The sequence below is a fragment of the Balaenoptera ricei genome, chromosome 14, assembly GCF_028023285.1.
Source record: "Balaenoptera ricei isolate mBalRic1 chromosome 14, mBalRic1.hap2, whole genome shotgun sequence".
Classification (NCBI taxonomy): domain Eukaryota; kingdom Metazoa; phylum Chordata; class Mammalia; order Artiodactyla; family Balaenopteridae; genus Balaenoptera; species Balaenoptera ricei.
This window is the reverse complement of record NC_082652.1, coordinates 80990126-81012637: the sequence shown is the minus strand read 5'-3', so window position 1 is coordinate 81012637 and position 22512 is coordinate 80990126. Positions and strand designations below refer to the sequence as shown.

The 22512-nt window shown below is 41.9% G+C and overlaps 1 protein-coding gene across 3 annotated transcripts in view; it reads right to left on the bottom strand.

The window, feature by feature from the left end:
• Positions 1 to 2714: 2714 nt before the first annotated feature.
• ZCCHC2 (zinc finger CCHC-type containing 2) overlaps positions 2715 to 22512 on the bottom strand; it is a 52035-nt gene continuing 32237 nt past the window's right edge. For 2 of the 3 annotated variants that reach the window (XM_059894533.1, XM_059894535.1), the window contains 6 exons: positions 21605 to 21740; positions 20067 to 20131; positions 19582 to 19676; positions 16184 to 16312; positions 10107 to 11600; positions 7148 to 9183 (listed from right to left, as the gene is read on the bottom strand). In XM_059894533.1, coding sequence (XP_059750516.1) covers positions 9116 to 9183; positions 10107 to 11600; positions 16184 to 16312; positions 19582 to 19676; positions 20067 to 20131; positions 21605 to 21740 — 1987 coding nt within the window. In that variant the 3' untranslated portion in view covers positions 7148 to 9115. Of the gene's footprint in view, positions 3834 to 7147; positions 9184 to 10106; positions 11601 to 16183; positions 16313 to 19581; positions 19677 to 20066; positions 20132 to 21604; positions 21741 to 22512 lie in introns of those variants that run through there. The other variant, XM_059894534.1, reaches the window with a different exon arrangement.

Here is a 22512-nt window from a genome sequence, read left to right as displayed (position 1 = left end):
TAAAAATAAGTAGCAACTATGGGCTTCCCTGGTGGTACAGTGGTTAAGAATCCGCCTGCCAATGCAGGGGACACGGGTTTGAGCCCTGGTCCAGGAAGATCCCACATGCCACGGAGTAACTAAGCCCGTGTGCCACAACTACTGAGCCTGCGCTCTAGAGCCCGCGAGCCACAACTACTAAGCCCGCATGTCACAACTACTGAAGCCCGCACGCCTAAAGCCCGTGCTCCGCAACAAGAGAAGCCCGCACACCGCAATGAAGAGTAGCCCCCGCTCGCCACAACTAGAGAAATGCCACACGCAGCAACGAGGACACAAGGCAGCCAAAAATAAATTAAAAAAAAAAAAAGTAGCAACTAGAGTGAGGTTAGTTGTCCATCCTCACATCCTTCTGTCTGTCTTCCTCTGGCTCTCCTCTCAGTCCCCTGTAACTGTCGTCTTAAAGTTACCAGTGACCTCGTGACTGTCAAGCTCATGGCCATACCTCCTGATCTCTACTGTATGTGGCAATAACAACCATCTCATTCTCAAGGTTTATCTTCCGGTCTTCAGGGAACATTCTCTGCTATCTGGATTCTCCTTCTCAGCCTTCCTTGACGGATCGGCTTTGCCCTCCCCTGCACCCACCAAAATATACATTGGGAATTTCCATTCTCTAGGTGTGTGTTTGGGGGGAGGGAGAGTTGAGGAGTCCGTGTTTTAGTCACGCCATTCAGGTGACTCTGCTGCAGGTGACCCAAGGCCACACTGTGAGACAAACACTGCATGACCAGGTGTCACTCAAGCACCACAAATTCAGCAAGAGCAAAAGAATCCATGTTCTTTTCTTCCAAACCCCTGCCCGTCCTGGCTCCCTCCCGTCTTCGTGCCCTGCTGCCCCGCACCTGCCCCTGCCTGTTCCTCCCACCCTCTCACCTCCCTACCCAACACTCCTGAAGTCCATCTTCGATGACATTTTCTTTGCCATCTCTTTACCTCTTCACTAAGAATATCTCACTTCTTCCTTTCTGGCCCAGCGAAAATGCTGTCCTTTGGAAACCCTTTCCCAGTTCTCAGCAGGCAGAGTTCACCTGTCCACCTGCTGGGATCCCACAGCTTGTGACCAGGCTGTAGCTGGTTATGCCCCTCGTGACACTCAGCTCCCAGCCAAGAGATATTTGCTAAACAGCTGATGGAATGTGTGCACCAGAGGTGATCTCATTTTGCTAAGAAGACCCAGCAGCAAAAAGGAGAGAGTGAAATTCCTGCACTCGCTCGTAGGACCTGAAAGACACCGGAGAGCGCACCTTTACTTAGAGAAGGTTGCTGTGTGTCAGGGGTCGGCAAGCTTTTTCCATAAAGGCGCAGACAGTACCTCAGGCTCTGAGGGCCACGTGGTCTCTGTCGTAACTGCTCAACTTGGCCATTTCCGACGAAAGCAGCCACAACGAGACAAACGAGTGGCCGTGTTCCAAGAAACTTTATTTGTGCACACTGAAATGTGAATTTCATATCATTTTTTATGCGTCATGAAAACGTATTCTTTTCAACCATTTAAAGATGTAAAAACCATTCTTAGCTGTGGACCGTAGTTTGTCCATCTCTACGCATTGCCGACCTGTGAGCTACGGCTAACCCTGTGTCCTTCAGCACAGGACTCAGTATGCGAGCTTCGTTTTTTGACTAGAAGGCCCGCCTAAGTGAAAACTTTATCAGTACGAGTAGAGGAGAGCCTAGAATCTTGATGACAGAGGACAGAGCACCTGCTCCTCCGCTGGACCAGACACGGTCAGAACCCGGTGCTGCCACCTAGTGCCCAGCCAGCCCCAACTGGGGTCTTTTCTCTCGCCGTTCCCTAAGGACCTGGAAACGTTTCCTGTCCTGTTAGCACACGGTGACAGCTGGGGTTTGTGCTCCTGACCACACCCAAAAAGGACTTCAAATCAGTTAAAACAAAAGTGTAAAGGTAAAGAATTATAAAAACTTGATAAATCACTTAAAGTGAAAAAGTAAGCTTCAAGCCACAGAATTCTAAGGTCATTTAGCTCAGTTTCTACCACTCTTTTCCAAGCAACACTCAGCTTTCGGGTAAGAAAAATGAAGGTCCAGGAGGGCCAGGTGTTCAAGACGACAGAGTTTACGGCAGAGCCGGCCTGAGTCCTGCCTACCTGACCCCCGTGTGGGGTGCCCTGCACTGTCACGCCATGCCTGTGCCATCCTGTGACCCGGGCACAAAGAATTGGAGGAGCCTGGGGGCTAAGAGCGGCGGGTACCAGTCCCAGCCCTACCACTGAACCGCTCTGTACCCTCAGACACTTGGGCGGCCTTCATGCCTCAACCTCCCCAACGGTAAGGTGGAGCGGAGTACCCACCTCGTATGGCTGCAGTGAGGCTGAAATGTGTCTGCCCCCCGCTGGGCATGAAGGCATTCGCCACCATCACGCATTTCCTGAGCACCTACTGTGTGCCAGACGCTGAGTGCTTTATGTATTTTGCCAGATTCAATCCTTGTAACTATTCTAACAAAGTGGATGTTATCCCCGTTCTGTAAATGAGCCTGAGAAAGGTCATGCGTACTGTGGGTGGGTGCTGAAAATAAGGCTTTACCAGCGCCACCTCTTGTACAAGTTCATCTGATGGAGGCTTCCAATGCAAAAGTGAGTTACCATGTCACAAATACCCAATCCTGATACGCTAGCAAGAATGCGCACCGAGTACTAGGTGACCTGGTGGCATTCTTAACATCCAGAAAGGCTTTTGGGGTGGGTGTGACTGTCACTGTTCCTGCTTGAAGGTGACTTTGCCTCCGTCATTTTTGGTCTTTGGAGTGTCTTTGAGTTGCGGTGGCTGGTAGAGGGAGTGCTTGGGACAATCTATATATAACTGTCAGAGCTTTGCAAATATCAGCAGTGAAGTGTCTTTTCTGTGTGCCCTGCTACTGCATTTCTTAAGTTCTGAAGTCTTAAAATTAATGGAATAGTCACCAAATGCTCAATAGTCACTGAGACATCTGGGGATAATAAAAACCTTTGCAGAGCAAGACTCAGTGTTCCAACAGAGTATGTTGGTGCATGTTTCAAACCTTGGATGTAGGCAACAGTTGCTGCTCCTTGAACTCATCTGAGACAGGCAAACGCTGAAAGCCTAGTTCTAAAAGGCCTGAGGTCTCCCAGCTCTGCAAACTTTCCCTCACCCCTTCAACAGAGATACAGAAAAGAGACATTCTGACTGACCAGGACCCAGCCCACTCCTCTCTCAGGAATCCAGAGGCCCCATGGTTCTTAAGACCATGGGTGCCTATCGCTTTGTATGGTTTAAAAAGGTCATTGCCCTGGGTTCAGTGGAGAAGCAGTTGCAGGCCAGGAAGTGGGGCAGGAGGTAAGCACTAATCTGAAGTTGGGGCCTGGCCTTCATCACTGGCGGCATGTCTGTGGCACTTAACCCCTCTGAACCCTGAGTTCCTGATCTGTAAAACAGGGAGGAGGAAGACCCCATATCCTTCACAGTTGTGCAGGCCAATTAGCACAGAGAAAAGTGCAAAGGAAACTCTAAAGTACCATCAATGCGTTTAAGATGTTTATAACAAACTGAGATTGCAATGGCTGAAAGAGGAGACCGCTCAAATTGCTTTTATGGCCAGTTGCCTGCATTCTTTAAGGTTTTGAGCACAGGTTTACAATCTCAATTGTTTTCTGCCTTACGTTCAATTTTCTCTACATCAGGTCAAGTGGGCAATGACGTCGGCTTGCTTGCATTGTCCCCGTCCCCCACCAGGTGGCGCCGCTTCCCAATTAGCAATTTCTTTTGGTGAGAGGCTGGCCGAGCGAGACCTTTTACAGTGGATCAAGTTGGAGCTGCAAGAGGAAAAAGAAAGACAATGAAGAGCCACCCAGCCCCCCACCTCACCCCTACCCCCAAATTTCAAGTAGCAAATCAGGATCTTGGAATTAAGAGCTCTGGAGACTTGAGGCCAGCAGTCACTGAAGAAGAGGTGTGACTGCAGGAAGGAAGGATTTTTGACGCCCACACTTGTGATGTACCCCACTTTCCAGAGCAGGAAAGAGGGAGCCTAAAGCTATCTTGCTTCCAGGATGGACAGACATTTGCATACACACACAGTTCACGTCATGTGTACCCATGCTCCAATGTAGGGGCTCACAGTTTTCAAAAGAGGACAGCATTTAAGAATTAGGTCAATTTTTCCTGAAACGTGGAAAAGTTATTTTTGCACATATGAGTACAACAGCTGTGATTCATAAGCAGTGGTATACTAAAATACTGATGTTCGATTGACCTTAGGTATCCAAACCGTGCAAGCGGATGGGCGTGCTCTGGGAAAGGATGGTGCTGCCCTCTGCAGGCGGTCTAGGGCACTGCAGTGAGAACACGCCCTCATCTGAGTTTACACCTGCCTCTCAACCTCGGGCCCCAGAGCCCTTCACTCTCATAATAGAACCCAACTTCAGACTGTCTTCCATCCCCGAGGAAAGGTCCAGAGGTGCAGCCACCATGTTTAAGGTCAGGGCACCTCTCTCTTCCTTCATCCCCCAGACCTCAACTCATTTCTCTGGACAGAAATGGGCCCTTTCTATGGGTGGGGTGGGGGGGGGGGGAGTCAGCATTTTTCTTTATCCTTTGAGAGGAAAGATGGAAGGGTTATGGGGTTAACTACTGTCACAGCTTGCCTCCATTTGGTTTCACTGCCTTAACCTTAAATGTTTTTGTAATCAGTATGTAGAATTGAAAAAAGGTGTCCTCCAAGCTCACATGGATGGTGGTGCTCAAGTACTAGATGCTACCTGTTTAAAAAAAAAAAAAAAAAAAAAAAAAGAGAGAGAGAGAGAGAAATTATTTTACACTGTGCTTTAATCTTTTTGGAAACTTCTCAGAAAAATTAGATGTTTAGCACTTACATAAAAAATTAAATGTGGATTTGCCTTGTAAGACCTTGTTCTACTTTGGTACTGCAAGGCTCAGCCCATGGATATAGAGCCCATAGCTACCTCCAAATAGATTTACTTTTTGAGCACAAGAAATATTTTGTCCTTTATAAGTGGATAGAGCTGAAACAACTAAGCTTAATATAATGAAGAACTACAGTTACCAGGCTCCTCGCCACCCAGCGAACCACTGCCTTCACACAGACTTAACTCTCGTCCGCACTTTCCTCGTCTCTGAAAACAGAATCACAATTCTCCTCCTGTTCACTGAAACGGAATTCAACTAACACTTGGGTGCCTCCTTGGTGCTACTTCATCCCGCTGGACCTTTCCCACGTATCGTGTAATCCTCACAGCCGTAACTTCTACAAGCTCATCTTCCATGTGGGGAAAACGTGGCTCTGAAGCCCAGGGCTCCTTCCATCCTCCTCCTTCCTGTCGCCTCACCCTAACCGGTCTCTCAACTTCCAAGCCTTCTTTCAACCACCCGACACTTTCAAAAACTATCGTCAACGTATTTTTTCTCTACTTAAAACTTGGCAACTTCCAATTTTTCATTCGATCAACTCCAAATTCTCCAGTCTGGCTCTATTTTACCTACTGAACCACAAATCTCGTAACTCTTTCAAGATGCTCCCTCTACGACAGCTGCCTGTGTCACCTCCCGACCTCACAACCCATCACCTCGGGTCCTGTGCCTTTACACACACCTTCTGCCTAGAGCGCGGCCCCTGGTCCACACTGGTCCAAACCCCGCCCGTACTGTCACGTCAGGCTCTCCTCCACACTCACCTCCTCCATGAAGCCTCACACAAACCCCTCCAAGCCTACACTTATTTCTCCCTCGCCAAGCCGCCCCGGGCACTATCACAGCATCGGGATGTGGACTGAGGGGCATGCAGGCTGCTGCTGAGAGTGTAAACCACATGGCGAATCTGGGAAAACTGAATACTTGGCACGTCCTACAACCCAGCACTTGCATTCCTAGATGTATATCCCAGGGAACTCTCGCACATACAAGCCAGGAGACTGGTACAAAACTGCTCCTGTTACAAGAGCAAACGAGTGAAAACCACCCAAATGTCTGTTGACAAGAATGGATAAATTGTGTGTGTGTGTGTGTATTGTTCTCCCCCAATGCAATGGAATATTGTAAAGTCAGTGAAAATGAATAAACTGAAGGAATGCAACATCAGGACTGTAAAACCAGATGAGTAGAGATAGTCACAGAAGACGAGGTAAAGGGTACCCTTTCTATAAAGCTCAAGAAAAGTAAAAATACACTGTTTGGGGAAGGAGGATGTAAAACGTGAGGGGAAAAGAGGAATAGTGAAATTGATAGTAGTGGTGACCTTGCACAGTGGGGGAAGGAAGGAGAAGGGTCTGTTAAGGGACCCAGGTGATGACACTGGAGGTGTGAGTTAACTGGAGGCGGGTCCATAACTGCCGTGTGTTACGTGTAGGTGCCTGTTTGCTGGCTAACGGAAAAGCCATCAGGGGTCCTGTGATCTTTTCAAACCCACTGCCCAGCTGGGTACAGAGGGAACGTGCGTTAGGTGGCTCAGGACAATCATTCTGAGTGTCCATCACTGCACGGGAACGTTGGGGACAACTGGAGGGGCTGGGCCGAGTGACATCAGTCATCACCAGAGGACATGACTGATGCATGGATACGTGGAAAGCGCCTCCCCACAATCTCTTATAAAATTACTGATTGTGTAAAGACTGACTTGAGACTGGATTACAGAAGACAGAACCAGTGTAATCAAAGGTACTGTATTGGGAGAGTTGCCTGGAAAACAAAATGGTATTAACAAATTTGAGGAAGTAAGTTAGGTCCTCTACGCTTTTGGTGAGGGAGGGCCTGAACCAGAAACACCGCTCTCGGGCGATAAGGACTCTGTCTGAGCCGCCACGGTGCCCTCTGGCACACAGTGTGTGCTCAGGAAGCACAGAAGTGCAGACTCTTCGTTCAGCGGTCACACAGGTGACCCACATATTTATTAAGGCTGCTTGTGGGAAACATTTCCAGATGGTAAATAACTTCGGGATTCACTACCCACATTGCAGGAAAATAACGGGTCGATTCTCTAAAAAGGGAAAAAACCCCAAACCCACCAGGTATGATGTCCTCCTATCTTTCACTTGTACAAAATTTGCAATAAAGCACAATCCTTAAGCCGTTTTTCACTTTTTTATTGCTGTTAATTCAAGGAAAAAAGGTTGCATAAAATCCAATCTGTTCTAGAAATATAAGTGGCCTTTCCAGTACATAACATTTCAAATATCAAAGTATATGGTAAACATACAAATAAGGAGAAGGTAACATACCTCCTATGTACAGTACAGTCTTTTAAATCATAAAATAAGCTCCATAAAGTACAACTGGCAAGTGGTTCACAATGCGGTCCAGATGGGGCTTATCAAAACTCTCACGTGAACAACTCAACTGCAGCTCAACAATTAATTTAATAATGTGGTCCAAAAATACCCAGATCAAACAAAATACATTTAATCAAAATAATTTCCTTTACTCGGACTTCTTCTCTTTTTAAATTAAAGCTTTCGTCTACCCCCTTTCACACCCCCACCTTCCTTCCCCTTTAACTCCCAACCCGGAAAGAAGGTTTCAAAATGTACATTGGTGCTATAAATATAAATTCTATCTGTGAAGCATTACACAAAGCTTCTTTCTTCAAGTGTTTCCTTTTGTCTGGCAATCTGTTAGGCTTCTGAACCGAGACCAGATATGATATTCAAGTTCCTCCTCTGCTGCACACCAACGTGACCCCACACAACAAATATCTGTCGATTCTGCCCTGTACTGAGGATGGGGAAACAAACCCAACCCCAAGCCCCTCAACCTGCGACTCTACAGTGGTAGCTGCTCACTGCTGTTGGATGCAGCAGTCCAAACCTACACCCCGTCTTCCAGATAACCTCAGTGCACTTTAGGAAATCAAAAATTACCTGGAAGCAATTTAGTACATAGATAGGCTTTAAAAAAAACTTTTGTTTTTAAACAGCAGCATTAAACTTAGTGATGTGACACTGACATGATTCATACCATCTTAACACACTCAGAATTCAGTCTTTCACATTATAATGAAGCATAGTGGTAAACTGTTATAAAAGTGACTTTGCTACGAGACAAGTTAGGGAACAAATACCTGACTTCTGTAGAAACGTAGAGCTTCTGTTCAGATTGCAATAAAGCATACACATTTTTAACACAATGGAACACTGTAACAGTTGGTGTAGGAAAAGAAATCTTGACTCAAGTGTCTCTTTTACATGACACAGTGGTAGACTACAGGTAAAATTGGCTGTTGATTTTCATGACAAACACAAACACACAGAAGAACCACACTCACACTAGTTTGTTCACTTTATGTCTCTCTGAAGCAACAGGCTAAAAAAGTATGATAAAGTAAAAAGTTTGTTTTTTTTAAAGAAAAAGCTCTTTGTCCACTTCACATGTCATATTTTCTCAGTTTCATATGATTTTACTTCCTCCTCTCTCTTCCACTTATTTTAATTTTTATTTGGACAACAAGCGCTGCATATATGTATTTACGTGGTGCTGTTCATTACATATATACACACTCTTTTGGGAATGCGATTCTCCCTTATGATTAAGGTGAAACATTCTACCCTCAATTTATATGCAGAGCAGCTTACAAAGTGTGGACAATGCAGTGCCAACCACTCCTGCGGCCACTGGAAAGAGTGAGGGCGGGGGAGAAAAGCGGAGTGTAGGACCAAAGTGAGAAAAACTGGGGAAGAAGCAAAGTTTTTTTTCAAAACCATAGGACTGTCACCAGTGTTATTAAAAAAGGTCAAATACACAGTTTTAAAGATTCAGTAAACATTGCACACAGCAAGTATTCAGTGTAAAAAAAAAAAAAAAAAGTACGCATCAACATTTTCCTTTTGGTAGTTTGTCTGGATGTTTAAATTACATGTATCATACAGATAAGCCTGTTGTTGTACCAGGAGACCAGAGGCTCAAAAGCAATGCATTCTTTCTTGTTTTGGACATTGGTACAAGAGAAATGAAAAACCCCAACTGCATAGAAATCTAGGAAATGTATAGACAAAGAAACACAAACAAAATACCTTTCCTTTCCTCCCCTCCACACCCCAACCATGACTCCCCACACTTCAGTGTATTAAGTAGGCAAGCTTTACTTGTTTCAGTCTGCAGAATCCAACGTATCATTAGAAGGGGGGAGGGGAGGTGCGTATCTCAGTCTGTAAGTGCCTAAAATGGGAAAGACAGAGCCGCTAAGTCACTGCGTACAATGCAATGCATCACAAACCACTACAAGATATCAAATGGGCATGCTCCTCAGGCGCTGCTCCTTCTGCAACACTCTGACCGCAAAACGGTCCATGAAATGACTTTTAAAAAGTAATAACGAAGTTTGTGCTTTAAGTTCAACCTAAAGCTATCAAACTCAATTTTCCCTTAAAAATGTCAAGCACATACTCCCAAGTCAAGACTTTTTTTCTGTGTGAGATTTGGCAAAATGACAAAAGCCTAACGTGAGTGAAAGGTAACAGTTTCTCAGGTCTACACTGAATTTGGTATCTTACACGTACTTATTTAAGAACAATTTCTTTATTCTGGTGGTAATAATATTAAACTTAGTTTGAATTTCCTTACTCCAAAAACCAGTGCTTAAATATTTTGTTCCTTTTAAAATGCAATAGCACTGAAAAAAAAAAACGTCTGCTGGGAAGGAAGGGTATAGCATGAGGCCAGTTGGTTATGCATAGATAGACCCAAACAACTAAAAATCTTCCATGTCAGATGACTATCACTTCCTAGTTTTTCAGCATTTAAAAATTTTGCTTACTCTATGACATAGGATTGTAGCTTTAAAAAAAAGTGCTGCTAGCAAGAGATTTGCAAATCCCCATTATATTCCTTAAGAAGTGCCTTAATGGTTTATTCCTTAATTGGAAACTGAATTTCTCTGAACTTCCTTGTGCTGTGTGTGTGACCTGTGTGTGTCCACACTAGGTTCTGCCGTTTGCATTTTACGATTTGTCACCGAAAGCACAACCTCCGTAAACAAACACACAACAGCTCTTTCTGCTCCAACAGGATCACCGCGATCACTAGGGGAGGGAGGAACGGGCACACTCAGAAACAAGTCCTCTGGGAGCTCTCATGATTACCTTGTTGACTGGCCTCCATGGACGACTGCTTACACTCCTGCGCATAGTGCCCGCTTACACCACAGTTGTAACATGAAACGTTCCCGTTCTTCTTGGGCCCCGAACCGCTCGTGTTGGCAACTACATTGGGTGCTGGGTACACAGGATAGAATCTCCCGAATCCTGCCATCTGCTGCATGCCATAGTTGGCTTGGCTCCCCATGACTGGGTCATGCACCAGTCCATTTGCATATGGAGTCTGAGGCAGAAAAAAAGGAAGTTGGTTTCCATTGCTCTGATGTGCTTGGTTGAGGTAGCTGCCATTGCAGATGGATGGCAGAGTAAAGAACGATGGGACTCGGTACATTGGTCCAGGCATTGGATTAGGATAATAGTAACTATTTAGCTGAAGGTTTCCATTGGTCCCACAGCTGCACCTTCGCCCACAGGAACCACAAGGACCTGAGCCCATCTGCTGCGGAGGCAACACTGTCCCGCTGGCGTTCGTGTTTCCCACAGCACTGATGTAAGACGTGCTGTCGCCCTGCGCAGTACTGTGTGTCAAAGCAGGGCTCGGGCTTGGGGCGGGGCCGGGGGTGTGGGTAGGAACCGCGGGGGGAACACTCGACTGGGCCTGGCTGACGCCTGCTCCCGCTGACTGGGCAGACGTTGCCGCCGTGCTGAGGACGGTGGAATTCTGGCTGGGTAACACCCCGGCCGCAAGGGGAGAGCCTGGCAAGGGGTAGGAAGCTGGTGGCTGTACGGCCGAGAGGCCGGCTGCTGGAAGAACTACCTTCACATTGGCAGGCTGAGGGGCTGTCCCCGTGTTGCCCTCAATCTGAGGCACCATTTGATTTAGTCCTGCCACTGGAGATGCAGATTTTGTGATGGGGTCTGTGGCAGCCACAGGAGATCCTGGAAAACTACCTGGATTATGAACAGGAATAAAGGCAGTGTTTGGTGATCCGACGCTCAGACTCCCGGTTGGTTGCTGGGAGAGGTTCACTGTGCAACTCTCGGAAGATCCCGGCGGCGGTGGCAGTTTTAGCCTCTGAATTGTGAGGTGCAAAGCGGGAGTACTACTGTGTGGAAGGAATGTTGATGGAACAGGTAAAGGGGACGCCAGTAATTCAAGGTGCTTTTCTGATTCTGCAGTAGAAGCTGTTGGCCCTAGTACTCCGACGGGGGTTGAGTTCGTGGACTCCCTTCCTGCAGAGAGAGCAACAGGGCTAGGAACAAGCACCCCTATTGTTTTACCATCAGCAGATCTGGGTGGAGGAACGACCACCTCAGACTTCTGGGCACCATTGTGCATGACACAGTGTAAAGTTGGCATAAAAGAAATATGCTGATACTTGGGTGAGCTTAAGGGATCTTCTAAGAGGCTTGCATCGTCGTTTCCTAATGAAGCAATCTGAACAGGTGGCTTGACAGTGACAGTCTGGTTGACAGAACCATAACCTGTAAACCTGGTTGTTGATGGATTTCCAGAATCCTCAGAATTGCTGTCTGTGTCTGAGGGAAACAAACATAAGTAGATGTTAACACAAGCAAAATCTCCCAACCTTCTTGCTAGAAATAAAATTTAAGTATATCTAAAATAAACACTGAAGTCTGGACTAATAAATGTATCCCTAAGCTTCCTGACTACCAAGCTGAACTTCTTTTAATTTTTGGCTTTCTGTGGACTTCACTGTAAACGTATGGAGAGTCTGGAAAAGAGGCAAGACTATGGAAACAATAAAAGCTTGCTGGCTGCCAGGGGTAGGGGCCCCGGAGAAGGATGAACGGGGAGAGCCCGGGGGGTTTTCAGGGCAGTGGAAATACTCTGTGTGATGCTGTAATGATGGATATGTATCATTATACATTTGTCCAAAGCCACTGAAGGTGAACCCTTAGATAAACCATGGACTTTGGGTGATAATGATGCGTCAAAGTAGACTGGTTCATCCTTGGTAAAAAATGTGCCATTCTAGGGAGCAATGTTGTTAACAGGGCAGACTATATCTGTGTGAGAGCAGGGAATACATGGGAAATTTCTGCATCTTTCTCCCAATTTTATAGTAAACCCAAAACTGCTCTAAAAAAATTAAATCTTAAATTTAAAAAAAAATCCAAGGAGAGGTAAGAAACAAAACGTGAATGGAGACTGAATGAAGCACAGTATAAAATACAGACCTTTATTACAGAGAAAGGGATCAGTTTTTTTTTTTTTTTTTTTTTTGGGATCAGATATTTTTAACCTTAATCAATTTTAGGCAATTCACTTGATTTATATTCTGTACCACTAAACCCGAGGTCTTCACATTTGTCTCACATAAATAATACAATTTAAAGGAGTTCAATCAAGACTATATTTAACTCAGGACTTCCCTGGTGGCGCAGTGGTTAAGAATCCGCCTGCCAATGCATGGGGACACGGGTTTGAGCCCCGGTCCAGTAAGATCCCACATGCCACGGAGCAGCTAAGCCCGTGCACCACAACTATTGAGCCCACGTGCTATAACTACTGAATCCCGCATGCCTAGAGCCCATGCTCTGCAACGAGAGGCCACCGCAATGAGAAGCCCGCGCACCACAACTAGAGAAAGACCGCGTGCAGCAACGAAGACTCAACACAGCCGAAAATAAATAAATAAATAATTAAAAAAAAAAAAGACTATATTTAACTCAAATATCCAGAGATAGGGAAGGGAAGAGAGTTTTCTTAGAATGGAATAAATATTCTTACTTTTAAATATTTCAGTGGGGGAAAGAAAATTTAAAGCTACCATTACAGTCATAAAACAAGTGTGCTAGAACACAAGAAGCAGAGCAAATATGAGAGCAGTGCCATTTCTCCTAAAACAAAACAGCAAAGTGGCAGATACAAAATTGTACTGCATTTGTTTTTATTTCTGCATCACTCTTCTGCTTGTAAACAGAAATAACTTCGATCTAGGCTTCCCCTGGATTTCTTGACTTTTGGTATAAAGGGGACAAAAGACAAAATCTAACTCACAATGTTTAAATATCGTAAACCCAGATATTGCAGTACTATGTATAGAGACCATTCAGTTAAATGTAGTGCCTAATTTAACATCTTTCTGCTTACAAATATAAGCAGAATTGCATTGTGTACTTAAAATGTTTATATTTGTTAAGGTAATAACTAGTTATATTCAGCTAAGATGCTAAAATTTTTTGAAATAATACTAAAAACAAATCATACTAGTCTTCCTGGAGAAAGGTTTAAACCTGAGCCAACCTACAGAATGTCAACAATGTTATTAATTCAACAATAATAATTTATATTAGAAAAGATTCAACTTATGAGTAAATGGTTCTAACATATACTCTCCTTAATAGCTGAGGAGTTTCTTGTTAAACTTTGCAAAACACAAAGTATCCAATAATTAGTAACTTATTTAAGGCACTGTATTTATATCTGTACCTTCATACAAGTATAGAGTTAAAAATAAATATTTAAGTTCAAAAGAAGCTGTAACATTTTTCAGATGATCAATTAAATTTCTATAGGAATTGGTCTTTGTTTAAATCTTCTTAAGTCATAGCAAATGGCCCCATGATCCCAAATGGTTTTCTAAGCATTATAAGGACTCACCCAGCTACTTAGAGAGAGGTCCTCCATTTTTGCACTGACTCTGAAAAGTATGAAGTCTTACAACAAAACCCCTTTATGACCAACAAGAACAACAAAGCCCCATGCTTTTCAAAGCAACCTTTTCATGCACTCCAAATTCTAAAGATGATCCACACTTGTTATCACAGTGGACATTTTCCCCCCTGGTTGGTTTCAGAGAGCCCTTAATGATACTTCGTTTAGGGAAGGCTCATTTAGTCACGCGATAACGGAGCCTATCTGAAAAAGGGCAAGCTCCTCTATACAGGCCCACCAACTCACCCTATCTGATGTCAGGAAAGGACTGCTGCAAAGTCATCTAGGCATGCAGATGTACCCTTAATTCTGACAAAGAGGCAAATCTGCGTTGTTAGCTTAAGAGCCATGGATTATTGGTACATCCTACAGAACTGAGCATAGCATATGGAAAGCTTCTCTGTTCTGGATAAGGCATAAAAATTCTCTCATTTAACCTTCATAAGAGCTCTGGGCAGTTACTTTCATTTTTCTTCTTTCAGGAGGAAACTGCAGATCAGAAGTGCAGTGTTGCCTCAGATTAGTAGAACTGGCAGTAGTCACTGCATGCTACATTTGTTATGACTTCAAAATAACTTCAAAGTAAAAACTGGCTTTAACTGTATGTGATGCAGCAGAATCACTGTCATAGCTCCCTAAGATGTGACCTGACGCTATAACACAAAGGCTAAGGTCTCGAAGAGTTGTGGACCGTGCAGGAAAAAGCCACGTGTCTGAAATGCTGTTGTCAAAGGATCTTTATGATCTTTAAGTGCCCCAAGAGAAACCATTTATTACTGCCCACCAGCATGGACACACCTTATAACCAAGACAGTATTACTCAGACGTTTATAGCCAAGATGTTATCAGATAGCATTATCATTGTAAAGAATGACATCCTCATTCAGCATATACATTTTTTGTGTGTCTGTGGACCACTTTTAAAGTCTTTATTGAATTTGTTACAATATTGCTTCTGTTTTTTTATGTTTCCAGTTTTTTTTGGCTGCGAGGCATGGGGGATCTTAGCTCCCGGACGAGGGATCAAACCCCGCACCCCCTGCATTGGAAGGGGGAGTCTTAATCACTGGACCACCAGGGAAGTCCCAACATATACATTTTTGATACCTCATTTCTGGAATGGCAGGGTAAGAACCTCTGACACTCCACTCCTCCATAAAAGCAACAAAAATCCTGGCAAAAACTATCAAAATCAACTTTTTCAGAACTCTGGAAATCAATTAAAGGCCTGCAGCGATGTGAAGAGTGTTTATTAAAGAAAAACAGCTGAATCTTGTAAGAATAGCAACCACTGCAGTATTTCACCTTGCCCTAATTCTTGCTCACATTCTCCATCTCTGAAGTAGCCTTGCAAACGAATAGTCTTGCAACTATAGTAGCGATGAAAACAAGCAGCCTAGCAGCCACTCTAAGAAACATGGATTTGGAACTCTATAAAAGCACCTTCCTAAGGAACCGTCACTATCTGTCTGGCAACTTGAGTTCACTCTGTGTTAACAGCTGCTTACCCACAGGGCATTTGTCACAATCAATCTGCGGCAACTGTTTAACAATTTGGCGGCCTGGGCCTGGGCTGGCATTACCGGTTGAGGCTAACAATAGCCTGACCAAAAAACTTAAAAGGAAAAACTGAAAATGAGATGTTCACAGGGAGCTCTGAAAAGCTTCAATATATTCCTGGGAATCTAAAAGGCCATGCTCATATCTAGGGCTATATACGCATGCCCAGGAGAGACCTAAGAAGGCCCTAAACTCTCATTTCTGGCTGACTCTGAGCCTCCATTTAAGGCGGAATTGAAGACATAGTACATACAGAAAACAAAGCGCAAAATAGCAGACGTAAATCCTACCTTATCAGTAATTACAGTAAATTTCAATAGGTTAAACACTCCAGTCAAATGGCAGAGATGGGCAGAATTGCTAAAAAACCATAATCCAACTATAAGGTGTCTTTAAGAGACACTTTAGAGTCAAAGACACAAATAGGCTTAAAGTAAAAGGATGGAAAAAGAGGTACCCTGCAAACACCCAAAAGAGAGCTAAAGTGGCTATATTATTATTAGACAAAATAGATTTTAAGACAAAACTTGTCATTAGAGACAAAGAAGGATACTTATAATGATAAAAAGGGTCAATCCATCAGGAAGACATAAACGTTACAAATATATGTGCATCTAACAATATGCAAGTTTTCAATCTTTCTACATTAACTCCACATTTTGTTGTGACTGTCTTCTTTCTCTTTAATTTCATATGAAGTGAAATAGGCTTAAAAAAATCAACATCACTAGAAACTGCTAAGTCAGTGGTCTACAAGACACCCTTTATACCAATTAAAGTCAATAATGACATTTACAGTAACATAAAAATACTTATGTTTGACTGATTTTAAGAGCACACATTTTCCTCTGACACCCCCAAATCCCTCCAAAGAGCAAACCTCTGTCTTTTTCTTCTTCACTTTCAAAACTTTCTCTTCCATCATGTCGTGGGCTAGACGGAGAACTGTAACTCTCTGAAGATGTTTCTCCACATGTGTCATGTCCAGATCCAATGTCCAAATTCACATCTAAAAATAACGTGATTTTTAAAAAATAGAATTGTTTAGTTAAATAAATTTCTGAAGTGAACCATCAGAAATTAGTTACACCCTTAAATTTTTTTTTTCCAAGTTTTTCTATAATTACCTAAAAAGCTGGCCTCTGACCTAAGTAAAAATTCATTACTGAAGCACAATATTATTTGAACATAATTGACGACTTTTTTTGGGGGGGACAAATGTATTCTTAAAACAAAGGCAGAGGAAAAAATCAATACAACCGACTTCAAAAAATCAGAAATAAGATTCTTTGTAGGATCTGTCCAATATTAGCACATTGAGCCACTTCTTAAGTCTATATATTTTAACTCCTCAGAGCATGTTGTAAAATTCTTTCTTTAAAAGAGTAAATTGCTTCCCATCAAGTAGACTGAGTAACCCCTGAGTTCGAACCAGAAATGATGGACTGGGGGAAAAAAAAAAACAAAACAAAACCATTGGGATAGAGTGAGCCAAGATTTGCTCACTAAAATGCAGTGATGACTTTGAAACTCTAAAGAGTAAGTTTCAGAAATGTAAAAAGAAAAATTTAAAAAAGCAGCTATTTCTCAAAATCAATTTATGAAATGATTTTGTTTAGATTATATAGCTAGCAAATATTCTAATCACCAAATGTCATATATTAATTTGCAATTTTCAAAGAACTAAACACATAAATGTAAATCTATACTGAACATAATTTTCCCTTTCTGACAATCCAGGTGCTTCAGAATTGTGTAGAGTCTTTGGAATTTTTATAATAAAAAAATATGTGATCCTTTGGAGTCAGAGGTGTGGCTGGAAGGTGAGGATGAAATAACTATGCCAAAGGCTATTCCACAAATTGCCCTTTTAAACAGAGAGACAAACTGTTTTATTTATCATGTCTCAAAGAGATTTTAAAAGCAAATATACTGCAAAAACACAGAGGATGAACAGCACTGACTGCTTTGGGGAGAAGACAACATGGAGGGACGCAGTGAGGGATTTATTTTGTTCCCTTTTGTACCTTCAGAATTTTGAACTACATAAATGTATATTACTCAAAATAGAAGTTAAATTTTAAATTAAAAATAAATAATACTTATCTTTAACTGAGTTATTTAAAATTTTCAGCTTCAATATAGTATCTACATTTATGATATGTGTGATGGTTCTATTAAAAAAAAATCTTAAATATATCTTAAGTTTACTGAATGCTTAAAGGTAATCACCTACTTAAAGGTAATTCCTTAGTATTTCAAAGGGGAATTAATAAATAGAGGGTTTTCCCTTTAAGTTGGAGCCAGCAAACATCTGAGCTATACTAGACAATAAGACAAGTTGTACAAAGTATTGATATATATATTTATAGTCGTACTCTATAAATATAAATATATATGAATCAGTGACATATACAGAGAACAAAATAGACAGCAAAGGTTAATCTTGAATCAAAAATCCTGAGATTGTACTTTCATAATATTTAAAAATAAAGAAATAAAGGAATTAGAGCCTGAGATGTTATCAAAATTTCTTATAGATAGCTAGTAGGAAGCAGTCACATAGCACAGGGAGATCAGCTCGGTGCTTGTGACCACCTAGGGGGTGGTACAGGGAGGGTGGGAGGGAGACACAAGAGGGAGGGGATATGGGGATATATTTTTATGTATAGCTGATTGACTTTGTTATAAAGCAGAAACACACCACTGTAAAGCAATTATACTCCAATAAAGATGTTTAAAAAAAAAAAAAAGTTCTTAATAACCTATACAGCGTATGTTTTCTTCTAACTTATTAGAATAGGGAAAAGGAACCACATTATTGAACACCTCTGTGCTTGATACTAGCTAAATGCTTTTCATGTTATCACATTTAAGTTCTACAGTCTGGTGAGGTAGATATTCTTCTTCTTTTACAAATTTAAGAAACTGGTGGAGTAAGGATTCAAACCCACATCTGTCTGAGATCAAAGTCCACACACTTCTCTGAAAATATGAAGCTAAAAGGGAAAGAACTGTTACAAGCTTTTTTGGTGTAGTTCCCAAATCATGTGAGAGACGAGAGAGAGTGATGTCATGAGGGTGGTATATATTTGACAGGAATTTCAACTATAGAATGACCTGATTTAGTGTGTGCTTTAGAAGACAGTGCAGAAAATAAACCAGAAGGAGGAAACAGACAGGGAGGCCTGGCAGAAGCTATTTCTAATCACCCACCGACAGAGAACTCTCGTCTTCCTTATTTTAGCTTCTCCCCCTCCTTTTAGCTGCCATCACCACAGGAAACCTCAAAGATACTGAAGTGTTACAATATACTCATAAACATGGTTTTTTCCCCCATGTCATTTTCCCCCCAAAGACCGCTCAGTTAATTAATTCAATGAGTGGGCCAGATGATTTTAGAGTCAAAATGCAACTATATTTCCTTATCAATATTAAATCTCTCTAAACAAATAGCTAGTTTAAAAATATACTCCATTAAAAAAATGGATATATTCTGGTTATTTATGTTGCATCACAACTGAAGGTACTAACATTTGAATAAAATTTAAATTAAACAAATCGTATTTGTAGGGTCAGCTGTCAACATTATGTGTTAGACACACACATGGACAAACACTTTCCTAGAGGTCTGTGAGCTTTTATTCTTTTTCTAAAAATCTTTACTATTAGTGGTGAAGGTAAATGTAACACAGAAAAGTTACCAATGAACCAGCACAAGGGACATTTCTCAGTCAAATGAACATAAAATCTTTCACTTAAAAATAAAAGGACCTTAATATAATGGTGGGTAGATGGAAGCCACATAAATCTAGTACAACGAAAATCTGAGGGTCTGAATTCCCCTGAAGTCCCATAAAACTCCACAAAGGACAGTCATTAAAACATGAAAAAGTCAACAAGATTTTTAGAAGTGACTTTACACACAAGAACTACAGGCTTTCACGAGGGTGGAAAGACCCCGCAGGTCCTGCGGCCTCTGCTCTGGAGCAGGGATTGGCTGAGAAGGAAACAATCGAGGAGACCGCTGCTACCAGGGGAAGGAAAAGGTGCCAGAGTGTCACTGTGGCAAAGGAGAAATTTACCTCCATGGCCGAATCAAATTTCCTGCATTAAACAATTCTGAAGTATTAATGGAGTTAATTCAGAAATCACTATTCACATCAACGCAGGAAAAAAGTGTTATCAGGCTTTGACACAACAGCCTAATACCTACTCTAATAGGTACCCTGCTAAATATATTTAGGTGACGCGTATTTGAAAGAAAAACACCCTTACCTTTCACAGAACCACCGTGGGCGTGCTGAGGAGCGGAGATTCGAATACCATTTATTCTACTGTTCAATCTGTTGTCAGTTTTCTTAATTTTCTCCCTAAGCCGAAAGTATACATGTTACCCACATGGTTTATAAGAGTCCCTAGAGAACACACTAAGCACAGTATTAATAAAATTCCCCTCAAATTTTTTTTATAATTAAAATAAAAACGTTTAGTAAGGTATAATGTAAATCCAAGATTCACCCTTTAGTTTACAGGGCTGAGAATTTTGCCCCTCCAAACTGAATATAATATTTGACAATAGCTTTATTTTTATCACCTGCATGTGTTGATTATTTAGAACTGAAAAAATTAAGTCCAGAGTAAAAATATAAAGAAAACTAATGGAAAAATACTATTTATACTACATAAATTAAACATGCCCATTATCAAATGTTGTCTCTTCTTACCAATTTCTATTACTGGAAAGATTAAATTGAACCTACTTTTCTATTTGTGGCTTTCCCTTCTTCTTATTTATTGAAGATAAACTTCGTTTTTCAGTTGAATGCTAGGGAAAAGAATAAAAAAAAATATCAGACTAAAGTGAGACCATACTCATGTAGGGTCCTCTTATTCTGATACAAAACATTAAAACGATGCAGTCCCAGTTGTATGTTCTAACACATTTTTATTTCCAACCTCTTTTTTGAAGTCACCTACTTGACCCACTAAAATCTGCATATTCTGACAAATACTTAATATTAATTATGAGAAAAAATATCTATTTCGTATTTTGCTTTTAAAATGGATGTGTATTTTTTCTTCTTACCACAAAATAAAACACAGTCAAGTAACCAGTATTTGCTATACGTTTACTAATATTCTCGTAAAGTTCAGGTTGGTAAAACTGCAACACACAATTGCATCAACTCTAAGAAGAAAAGGTGCTGGCACTGAAGTAGAGGGAGAAAAAGTATAATCACATAGACCTGAAACTCGGCCATTAAATAAGTATGACTCCGATAACACACAATTTCTCAAAGTATGTTTTAATGCTTTAGTTCGTAAAAACACATTCCAGTAAAGGTTAACATTTGGATCTGAGTGTTGGCCAGTAATAAAAATCAATTTTCTAGAAAGAAGGTGGTTCTCTCCATAGCTGTACCAGTAAGTATCTCTCATGTATCTGTGGTGCCATGTTACCTAAACACACTTGAGAGCATTCTGTTCTCTGATTACACCAACTCCTAAGAACCAAGTATTTCCTAAGTACATTCAGGACTGCTGGTAAACTGGCCCAACAACTCATGAGGGAAGGTCCGTTTCAAAATTCACATCACCAATAGCAAGACAGTGACTGAAATGTGAATAATTCAAAAGCAAAAAACCTGGCTTAACAATGCATCCCTAGTGAAACATTTTAGGCATCACAATAAAATGTACTAATATTTTTGACCAATAAAAGTAATACGGGGCTTCCCTCGTGGCGCAGTGGTTAAGAATCTGCCTGCCAGTGCAGGGGACACGGGTTCGAGCCCTGGTCCGGAAAGATCCCACATGCCATGGAGCAGCTAAACCCAGGTGCCACAACTACTGAGCCTGCGCTCTAGAACCCGCGAGCCACAACGACCGAGCACGCGTGCCACAACTACTGAAGCCCGCGTGCCTAGAGCCCATGCTCCGCAACAAGAGAAGCCACCGCAACGAGAAGCCCGCGCACCGCAACGAAGAGTAGCCCCCGCTTGCCTCAGCTAGAGAAAGCCCGTGTACAGCAACGAAGACCCAACACAGCCAAAAATAAATAAATTAAATTAAAAAAAACCCAAAAAACCAAAAAACAAAGTAATACATATACACTTCTTCAGGTCACAGAGGAGCTTAGATCATGTACACCAATTAACTTTGAAGTCTTACATTCAAACATTCCTTCATTTCTTCTTACCAGATACACTATCTGACATAATATGCTTAAAGAACTCGACTCTCATGCAGTGACAATGCTTGAACAGTATGGCACGAAGACAAAACAAAGCCGCCGTACCTGGTCAGCTAAGGCCACACAGTGCTCCGGGTGCTGAACGGTGGTGCAGGTCTGCTTCCTCCAATCCATGATTCCATTCTGTTCAGAATACTGCATGGTAAGCCCATCCAACGGAGAACAACTTGTACCAATAGTGCTATCAAAAGAAGAGTTCACACAAGTATGAAACTCTGTCCTCAGTCAGCTAACCTTCTCATCTCATAATGAAGAAGCTCTACTAACCCTTTCTTCAGTATATTAGTTTTTTATAGAATGCCTAGCAACAGCTCTAAGGAAAAAAGTCTACTATAAGAATAAACCAGTTCATACCTCTCTTACCTATTTAATAATTAATACCCGCCTCTGAGGAGGTTGACAACAGAAGCACAGTCTGTCTTTAGACTCATCCTGCACCACTCACAGCTGGGGTGTTAACCCCAATCTCAAGAGAACCACTATGTACTGTGTGTGTCTAAGGCAAGTGAAGGGACAGGATAATGTGACTGAAAACCAAGAGAAACACACAACAGAAACAGACTCAGAGAGAATCCAGAGAGAATGAAGGGATTGGACACAGACTCTGAATTAACAGTGTTTCACATCGGTCAAGGACTACAAGATGACAGAATTTTGGAAGAATACTGGAAAATATAAAAAAAGAACCAAATTTAAATTCTAGAACTGTACAATAAACTGAAATTAAGAACTCAATGGATGGAAACAGATGAAAAAAATCACTGAAGAGGAAATTTGACCATGAGAAAATAAACGGGAACACTGAGAGGAAAAAAATGTGGAAAACAAAAAAAATTTGAGAGAACACCTAGGACATGGTGAAAAGTCTAACCTGTAAGCACCCCGAGCCTCAGAAGAGGGAACAAGAGAACAGGCAGAAGCAATATGTGAAGAGAGAATGGCCTGGGCTTCTC